We start from the raw sequence: 10,324 nt of genomic DNA, 5'->3' as shown, positions 1-10,324 counted from the left end.
CATTTCTCTAGATGACACTGGAACTTCCTTCATATGTCTATTGGCTGTGTGTTCCCTCTTCTGTGAAATTACTGCTGATGTTTCATTCATTTTTTTGTTGTTGTTACATCTTTATTGGAGTATAATTGCTTTACAATGGTCTGTTAGTTTCTGCTTTATAACAAAGTGAATCAGTTATACATATACAAATGTTCCCATATCTCTTCCCTCTTGCGTCTCCCTCCCTCCCACCCTCCCTATCCCACCTCAGGCTCAGCAGCCATGGCTCACGGGCCCAGCCGCTCCGTGGCATGTAGAATCTTCCCGGACCGGGGCACAAACCCATGTCCCCTGGCATCGGCAGGCGGACTCTAAAGCAGTGTGCCACCAGGGAAGTGGCAGCTCCAGACTTTTCCCCGGACTTCCTCTCGGCCAGCCGTGGAGCACTAACCCCCTGCAGTCTGTGTTCACGCCGCCAGACCCAGTCCTCTCCCTGCGCTCTGACTGAAGCCCAAGCCTCAGCTCGGAGCCCCGCCCGCCCCGGTGAGTGAGCAGACAAGCGTCTCAGGCTGGTGAGTGCCGGTCGGCCCCGATCCTCTGTGCGGGAATCTTCCCTCTTTGCCCTCCGCACCCCGGTGGCTGCGCTCTCCTCCGCGGCCCCGAAGCTTCCCTCCCGCCACCCACAGTCTCCGCCCGCGAAGGGCCTTCGTAGTGTGTGGAAACTTCGTCCTTCACAGCTCCCTTCCTGAGGTGCAGGGCCCGTCCCTATCCTTCTGTCTCCGTTTATTCCTTTTTCTTTTTCCCTACCCAGGTACGTGGGGGGGTTCTTGCCTTTTGGGAGGTCTGAGGTCTTCTGCCAGTGTTCAGTAGGTGTTCTGTAGGAGTTGTTCCACGTGTAGATGTATTTCTGGTGTATCTGTGGGGAGGAAGGTGATCTCCGCACCTTAGTCTTCCGCCATCTTCCCCATGTCCCTCTAACTGTATTGACAAATTCTCGGTTTGTTCATTTTTATTAGGTTTTATATCTTCCTATGTGTAATATTTGTTCAAATCATTTCCCATTTATTTCCCTTTTGGGGGTGCTGATTTTCTTCTTGTTGATAAGTAGAAGTTCTTTGTTTTTTATACTTTTATGAAGTGTTGTGTGAGTTGTAAGTATTTTCTACTTTAATTTCTTTGAAACATCTTTCGATGAATAGAAATTTTAACATGCGTGAATTAATCTATGTTTCTTTGTTGGTTTCTGTGTTTAATCTTTTGTTTAGTATTGTTTTTATAATTTTTTGGACAGGAAGCTTGAAGAACATCTTGTTAATTTATTTATAAGTTTATTATGGTTTTTGTTAGAATAGAATTTAGAGTTATTTTACATATTTTTAAAGTTAATATAAATTAAATTACATACTGTTCTCACTCTAGATTATAGATCCAACAATTTGCAACAAAACTTCTCAATTTCCTTATAAATTCCCAAGTTAAAGAACCACATAACTTTCATTATAAATCTTTAAATGTAAGTACTTGTATCAGCTATATCCTATCTTACTATTACAGTTGAGATCTAATGTCCAGAATAGGAAAAAGCTAAGTGAGCATCACTTTACAGAGCTTTGTTTTAAACCATAATTCCAGGTGTGCTACACACTACTTTAGCTAAAGTCTATGTAGTAGGCTTTATATTCTAGAAGGGTCAGATCTGTGCACAAATCCATCTGTGAAGCCAAAAGCTGCCTTGGTGTAATGTGCCACCAGGATCCATTTCAGAACAGTGTTTCCTCTTGCCAAGGTCAGCGGCTATCACCGAAGTAACCAGAGAATGCCCGTGTTCTCCCTCTCAAAAGGCAGCCTCTTTTGCAACATTAGATTTCAGCACTTTTTGTCCCTTTCTTTTCAGTGATGGAAATCTTTTTTGTTTACCATTTTAAAGCAAGGATTACTACCTTCCTTTGAGAAGTGTTAATAGAAAAAAAAAATTTTTTTAAACTTCCCAGAAAATAAGTTTCCTGTTGTAGCAAGTTTTATTTTCAGAGAATTTGAGAAAATGAACACAATATTTCCAAGTTTCCCCACATTGAGATTGACAGCTAAACTGAATGCACTGTGGCTTTGCTGCTTAAACCTGAACTCCACACATAGGAGTATCTTCTTTATTTACTCATTTAATTTACAAAGTCTGCTTAGTGGTCAGTATTTCTCACTTTTCTAAAAGTGCTTTCCCTTACACTGCCCTCTGTGCATGTATTTAGGATAAAACCCTAGAATGGAAGGTATTTAAAACGAGGCAGGCAAGCACATACAGAATGGGATGAAGCCAGATTTGCTTTGAATACCACTTGCACGATCAGCTTAGTTTTATTTCAGACATGAGCCCCACATACAACCCTTTTGACCTGAGTACTCCATCCCTAAATGGCAAACTAAACATTCATGAAAATTTAATGGTGAGGAAATTAGTACCTTCTTATGTTTCAGACTGTGAAATGGCACCAGGGAGCACTTTCAGCAACAGGCAGAACTGTGTGCATGTGCCGGACCAGACCTGAAACATTTGTCCCTTCAACCTGTCATCCTTCTTCGCGTTAACCGGCAGCCGAGACGTTCTGACAGGACACCACCAGGATGCCACCCAAGAAAGGTATTTCAAAATAAAGACCTGGTTGTAGGATACTCTACCTTTCTTAGAGATTGGGCACTTTGAAAAGTTTGTTTCACAATTTTTGTTTCCTCTTTGGGGCATTCCCCTTTCTATTTTTACTGTGGGGAGCGTCCCTTTGTTTCTTGAGAGATTGGGAAGGGTTCAATATTTCTTCAACTTCTTTTCTTTAAGGGATGTATGATTTCACCAGCTAGTAAGTGCTTGAACTTACCTTTCTTTCATTTAAGAAGCTAATGGGGGAAAGCAAAATACACTGATATTCCAGTGCAGCAACTCCTACTTGGGGTTTAGTCCATAGCAGTGACCTCTTGTCAGATCGGTGTGTGGGCCGAGTTTGTGAGGGAGACCTGTCCTGCTTCAATTTGTGAATTAGATACAGTTCTGAATTAAGTAAAGCTGAAGAGTAGAGGAAAGAGGATTAAGGCAGAGAAAGCTAAGAAGAGAGACATAAACCCTATGGGGGGGTATTTATGTGAAGGGAAGCAGTGTGATGAAACATTTCTTGGTACCTGTGACTTGTCACAGAGGTGCGTTTTCAGTACTATGGAGATAGTGGGTGGCATATTCAGCTGTCATTTTGTGATGCTAATGCAGCTTACTTTGGATCTGTTGTCATCCTCATTTCAGTCCCCAAAAGACAAACTGGTAAAAATTTTAAATATGGAAAACCTGGAAATGCATATTTGCTTTTCAGCCTAGAACTTCTAATCCAAATGGCCTTGGTCTCTGTCGTTCCTTTAGCTGACTTATTTAATCTTAGAACGGAAAGTGGAGACAGAGATCTCATGTAGAGATAATCTATTAAAGTCATCCAGGCCTGTGTCTTGAGAATCTGAGCAGTATCCTATTTAATATGCTCAGTTACCTTATGGACTTCAAACATCTGGGCAGTCTTAGGAATATTATTATCAAAACAGGTCATTGCTCTTAGAAAACAAAAACAACCACTTCTTTTGAGGCTCAACATACTTTTCCAAAGAGGCTATTAGAAATAGCTCATAGTTGTGTATTAGCTTTTAATAGGTGGGGTTGGTTTTCCATTAATAAGTGTAGGGTTCAAATTTTATATAAGATGTTCAACTTCAGCACCTTTAGGGTGTTCCAAGCTGGGGTCCTCAAACTCCTCAGGCTATTTGGTAGTGAAGGTATTGTCAGGCTCTCTTTAGAACTCCAGCAGTTTTTACAAAAACTTGCAGTAAGGCTGCTCAGGCTATCTTAACCATTTGTAAAAATGATGCTAATCCTGAATTGTAATTTAAAATGTAACATGTTGAGATCTTTCCCCCACCCTCTCTCTTTCATCATTGTTTGAAACAGATTAACAGATTAACTAGAAAAGCCCTCAGAAGTTTTCCTTCAGTGCATCAATAGATTGTGATTTATAGACAGAAACTGCCTATTGGTAAAATAGTGGTCCTAAATGGCTTAGATGAGTTAATGTTTGTGAAAGCCATTTGTAAACTCTGATACAACATACAAAATAAAGGTGGCAATCATCGCCTTGTTTCTATACTATTGTTTGGCCATATGATTTTTTTTCAACAATGCAAAAATAAAACTCAGCCCTGCTCATACAGATTCTTCAAAATTCTAGATTTGTGGTGCTCCAATAAATGATCTTTTGTCATATTTAAAGATGGATAGGTAGCATTTTCTACAAGAGATAAATGATATACAGCTGTGTTGGGATATTAATTCCCATAGAAATTTATTTTATTCATTCATTCATTTGGTCACTTATTGGTGCATTCAACAAGCAATTCATTTGATTCTTTTTATGTGCTCTGGGAAGAACGTGATGTGACAGAGTTCTTCTCAAAGAATTTGTAGATTAATGTGTTTGGGGCAGTACTGAATAATTATCAAAACAAAACCAGAGCCAGAAACATTGCTTTGCAAGTTCTTTAAGGCCTTTAAAAATTAGGAACATTGAGGTATTTGTTTCCAGCTTGGCCTTGGCTTTCAGGATTTCTCTGAAGTCGACAGCACTTCCTGGGTCTGAAGTGCCCATTAGTGATGACTAAGGACAGTATTCCTATGACTGATAGAATGTTGGCACTGTTTTATTTCCATTTTGTTCATTCCACTTTTAAAAACAGTGTTATTGATGTATAATTTGTGCACAGTAAACTGTACACATTTAAAATATACACTTTGGCAAGTTTTGACAAATGTATACATGCCATAATGACCACCACGATCAAGATTTCTACTTCCCCCAAATGTTCTGTATGCCCCTTTGGCACAAATCCACACATTCTACTCCCACCTCCCATATAGTCTACCCCTAGACCTAAGCAGCCCCTAATCTGCTTTTTGTCACTGTAGATTAGCTTGTGTTTTCTAGAATTTCATGTAAATGGAAACATGCAGTATGTACTCTTTTGTGTCTGGCTTCTTATATTTAGCATAATACTTTCTAGATTCATTCACATTTCAGTAGTGTTCCTTTTATTGCTGGGTAGTATTCCATTGTATGGTGTACCACAGTTTGTTTATCCACTCACCTGTTGTTGAACATTTGAGTTGTTTCTAACTTGGGGCTATTATTTTAAAAATTGCTATGAACATTTGAGTATGTGTCTTTGTGTGAATGTCTGAGTTGGAATTGCTGGGTTGTATGGCAAGTGTTTGATTAACTGCATAAGAATCTGCCAAATTACTTTCCAAAGTGGCTGTATAATTTTGTGCTTTCACCAGCAATACATGACAGTGCTAGTGATCTACATCCTCACCAAAAGTTGATATTGCAAGTGAATCTTTGTAATTTTAGCCCTTGGGGAAAGTGTGTAGTAGTACCTTATTGTGGTTTTAGTTTGCATTTCCCTAATGGCTAATGATGTTTAATGTGTTTTATGCTATTTTATTTCTTTTAACCCATATATCTTTGTTCTTTATTCTTTTAATTTCTTTTGGAGTGTTTTTTTATTTCATTGTATCTCCTCTTTTATTGGTATATTAGCTTTGTTGTTGTTGTTATTCTATTTTAGTGGGTTTACAGTATACAGCTTTAACTTATGGCATTCTACCTTCAAATAATGGTATTCTACTTTACATATATATATATATTTTTTTTTTTTTTGCGGTATGCGGGCCTCTCACTGTTGTGGCCTCTCCCGTTGCGGAGCACAGGCTCCGGACATGCAGGCTCAGCGGCCATGGCTCACGGGCCCGGCTGCTCCGCGGCATGTGGGATCTTCCCAGACCGGGGCACGAACCCGTGTCCCCTGCATCGGCAGGCAGACTCTTCAACCACTGCGCCACCAAGGAAGCCCCCACTTTACATATATTTTAATAGCATTACTACAGTATAATTTTATTCCCCTCTCCTATACTTCGTGTTATTGTTTTTGTACATTTTATTTCCACATATATTATAAACTCCACAGTCTATCATTATCATTTTTGCTTTAAATACTCAGTTATCTTTAAAAGAAATTTTGAAAAATAAGAAAAAGTTTTTCATATTTATCAATATATTTACCATTTCCAGTGACTTTTCTTCCATATTTCGGATCCAGATCTCTATCTAGTATCATTTTCCTTTTGCATGAATAACTTCCTTTAATATTTTTTGTAAAACAGGCCTATTGGCAATGAATTCTCTCAACTTTTGTTTGAAAGAGTCTTTACCTTAGTTTTTGAAGGGTATTTTCAATGGAAACAGAATTCTAGTTTGTTAGGTTGTTTTCCTTTTAGTGTTTAAAGGTTTCTGTCTTTCATAGTTTCTGATGAGAAGTCTGTGATCAGTCTTATCTTTATGTCATTTTTCTTTGTCTACTTTTAAGATGTTCCCATTACTAGTGCTCATTTTAGCAATTTGTTTATGCTCTGCCCTTGTATAGTTTTATTAATCTCTTTTTCTGTTTGGAATTTGCTAACATTTTTGGATATTTGGTTTATAGTTGCCATCAAATTTAAAACAATTTGATCATTATTTCCTCACTTTTTTCTGACTTTCCCTCCAATTACATATATTTTAGACTGTTTACCATCATCTCACAGTTACAAATGTTCTTTTCATTTTTTAATCTTATTTTCCTTCTATGTTTCATTTTGAATAAAATTGATGTCTTCAAGTTTGGTGTTCTTTTCTTCATCAACATCTATCCACTGTTTATCCCATCCTATGTATTTCACATTTCAGATACTGTATTATTCATCTATAGAGTTTGGTTTGTATTTTTAAAATATTTTTTATTTTTTTCATTTTGCTCTTAAACATGTGGAGTGTATTTATAATAGCTGTTTTACTATTGTTGTCTGCTAATTCTATCATGCTGGTCTTTACTGGATCTGTTTCTATCAGTTGATTTGATTGTTCTTCTGGGTGGGAGACATTATTTCCCCAGCTTCTTTGCTTACCTGGTGATTTTTAAATTCATTGCTGGAAATGTTAAATTTTACATTTTTGGGTCCTGGATTTTTCTGTATTCCTTTAAATATTGTTGGATTATTTTCTGGGATGCAATTAACTTTAAATTAGCTGGATATGCTTTTGAGACTTGGCTTTAAGCTATGTTAGGGTGTTTTCAGAGCAGGGCTAATTTGGTCTGGGCAATAACTTTCTGAGGACTCTAACCAATACTTCTTGAATTACAAGGTCTCTCCTCGCTGACTGCTGGAAAATCCGAACTTTTCCTGACTCATGTGAACTTCAGAAACTATTCTGCCCATCCTTTCTAGTGTCCTTTCCCTGGCCTTGGTAGTTACCACACATGTATGCACACATCAGTACTCAGCCAACGTTAGAAAAGATTTGTCTGCAGATCTAGAGCTCGCCATCTCCCCCGCCTCTGTGTGTGTTTGTGTGTGTGTGTGTGAAATCAGAACTGTTTCTCCTTAACTCAGTGAGACCACAAGCCTCTGTTTGGGTTCCCCCTCCCTGTGTTGCAGCCTAGAAACTCTCCTCAGACAAAATGATCAGGCAATGTCAGGGTGCATCTCATTTGCTTTCCTTCTTTGAGGAATCACTGTTTTGAGCTTTCTGTTGAGCAGTGTCTGAAAAGAGATGTTTCATATATTTTGTCTGGATGTCTAGCTGCTTAAGGTAATAGGGTTAATGCATTTCTAATTACTTCATTGTGGCTGGAAGCAAAAATTCCAATACTGGATTTATAGTATGCTTTGGCTTGAGTATTAGAGGATTTCCTTCAGTTACCATAACTTTTAAATGATATAAGGTAAATACCTTCAAAACATATTTTTCTACTTTGGGGTAGTACTCACAGGTATGTTTTTTTTTTACTAAAGATACAGATTTTTAGTATTTGAGTTCCATATGCCAATATTCAGAAATACTAAGTATATTCATGTAGTGTATTTTAATGGGGAAAAAAAGATAAAGTTCCACTCTTGTCTGATGTCTTCATAGGTCTTGGAAAGGCTTGAAAAAGGGACATGAAGTCACTAAATAATGATTTATTTATTTTTGTCTAGGACAGTAAAAAGGATCCAAACCAAAACTGTCCTAGACAAAAAAAAAATACCCCTATGTAGAGGCTGAATCTCTAAGGCTTTTCCTCTTGGACACATGCTACAACAATTGCTTCAATTTGGAAATTTATCCCTAACACTAATTTAAATATCTCATATTAGTATATGAGAATTCTTTCTCCTCTTCTTGTTGTGGTATTGGAAAAAGTCAGTTCCCATCAATGTAGAGATTCATATTTACCAGTACTATTATTAAATTATCCTCTATTCTTTTGTGTTTGAACAAGCTGTCTTCTTTAATTTTAATTCATTTAACACAATACAACAAAAAGTATAATAGATATTCCTTGACTTGAAGAAGCTCAAAACCTATTTGAAGAGATGAGACAAAGACATAGAAAATATTAAAAAGCAGTGTAAGACCATTACAAGAAAGATGTTTGGGTGCAGGATATGAAGTACCAATTGAATTGTGGAGGCAATATATACTATGCACTTTTTCTCATTTCCAATTATTTAATCTTCTTCTATGGCTCTCTAGTGAACATTCTTCAGTTTATCCAGATCACCCCTTAGCTGTGGAGCCGAAACATTCTGTAGATACAAGTCTGATCAGTTCTGGGTATGTCTGGATGATTACTTTAAAGTTCTGACTGCTGTGGTTCTGTTTATGCAGAACTGTACTTGCTCTTATCGCCACACCATATCATTAACTCTTGGCAGTGTGGGGAGTGGAACAAATGTCGGAATCATGCAGACCTGGGTTTGAATCCTTGCTTCACTTCTTATAGGATTTAGAACTTGAGTGGGTGTGTTAGTTAAGGGCAATTTAGTTAAAGACATATTCCAGCTTAGCTAGCCTAAGCTAAAATATAGGGGGGGGGTTGGTGGGGGGGATTCCCAGAGCCCAAAGGAAGAATGAAGTTGAGTCTCAGGCTCAGCTAGAACCAGAGACTGAAGCTCTATAGCAAACCCAGGAAATTCTCTTTGTCTTTTACCTCTGCAAATCTGCTTCATTCTTTCCAGTTGCATGTGGTTTTCTCTCTTTTGTAGTAGACGTGACAGGTAAGACTGAGGCTAAGAGTACCTAAATCTTCCATTTTCTCAGCCATGTGGGTGAATAAATGTGTGTATGTTTATGTCAGGATACAATTCACAGAAAATGTTGGGGAGGTAGTAGGAAAGTTCCCATAAAAGCAGAGTAACTGGGTTAATAAAATGATGGTTGTTTACTATAACTAATCATTTCATCTCTTTTAGTCCAGCTTACTTATATATAGGAGGTCTTCCATAAATATTAACTTTCTTGTTCCTTGCTTCCTTTCTAGCCAGTTTTCACTCTCTATCCTAGACAGTTTTCTGCTAATAGTATATAGTATGTAGTAACCACAAACAGGAGCATGTTGTATGGCTGATTCACTTTGTTGTGTGGCAGAAACAACATTGTAAAGCAATTATACTCCCAAAACAAACAAATACAGAATTATTGAAAACAACTTACATTTCCATCATTTATCAAGGCAAGATTTCATATATTCTTCCTTGGCCAAATAGATACAGTGGAAAGTAACAGTGGTTGAGTGATTTTGATGAGTCTTCATCCAAGAAGGTTGCTTGTTGGAATGAGGATTGTACAGATACAGAGGCTGCCTGTGGAGTGAAATATTGGGGTCATACCTATGGGAGTATTGCAAAAGGCCCTTAGGAGAATGCATTAACCAAGTCTTAGACTGGACTGTGTATTTTAATACCTTGATACCAGAAAATGAGTATGGCTTATCAAAGTGAGGTGATTCTTATAACTGTAAATTACCAGAAAGCTACAGGATCTACCTGAAAGCCAGGGCTGGAAAGTGAAATCTGATGGGATCTGATTAAAGATAGCATTTATTTAATTTTTAATTAAATAATCTATGCTTACTGAAGTGAGCTATAGTTATAGTTAGTAGGGCACACAGTAGATTTTGATATAAATATCCAGTTCTTTTTCTTAAGGGAACAAGTTAGAAGCTTTAATCAAGACAGCTAAGGAATTTCTTTCGGGCTGGTATGGCTCGTCTACCCTTCTGTGCTCCATTCTGCTCCTGGTCTGATCTTGCCTGGGAACTCTTAATTGTGAAATCTTAATTATCTATGACGGAGAGTTCACAATCTTTACTTTTTAACTCTGAGAATGACTTCATGATGCTCTATGTCTTTTTCTACACCTGAGGGCTAATGGTTTATCTGTCCTATTCCTCACGTCTGTCCTTC

The 10,324-nt window shown here is 37.8% G+C and overlaps 1 protein-coding gene across 1 annotated transcript in view; it reads left to right on the top strand.

Moving 5' to 3' along the window:
* The first annotated feature begins 382 nt into the window (after window positions 1-382).
* TMC1 (transmembrane channel like 1) overlaps window positions 383-10,324 on the top strand; it is a 129,063-nt gene continuing 119,121 nt past the window's right edge. Inside the window, exons 1-2 of the mRNA XM_024738997.1 lie at window positions 383-522; window positions 2,452-2,614. Of these exons, the coding sequence (XP_024594765.1) occupies window positions 2,599-2,614 (16 nt within the window). The 5' untranslated portion in view covers window positions 383-522; window positions 2,452-2,598. The remainder of the gene's footprint in view (window positions 523-2,451; window positions 2,615-10,324) is intronic.

Source organism: Neophocaena asiaeorientalis, unplaced genomic scaffold (assembly GCF_003031525.2).
Source record: "Neophocaena asiaeorientalis asiaeorientalis breed wild unplaced genomic scaffold, Neophocaena_asiaeorientalis_V1.1 scaffold249, whole genome shotgun sequence".
NCBI lineage: Eukaryota > Metazoa > Chordata > Mammalia > Artiodactyla > Phocoenidae > Neophocaena > Neophocaena asiaeorientalis.
The sequence above is the reverse complement of the archived record's forward strand: the minus strand, read 5'-3'. Positions and strand labels throughout refer to the sequence as shown.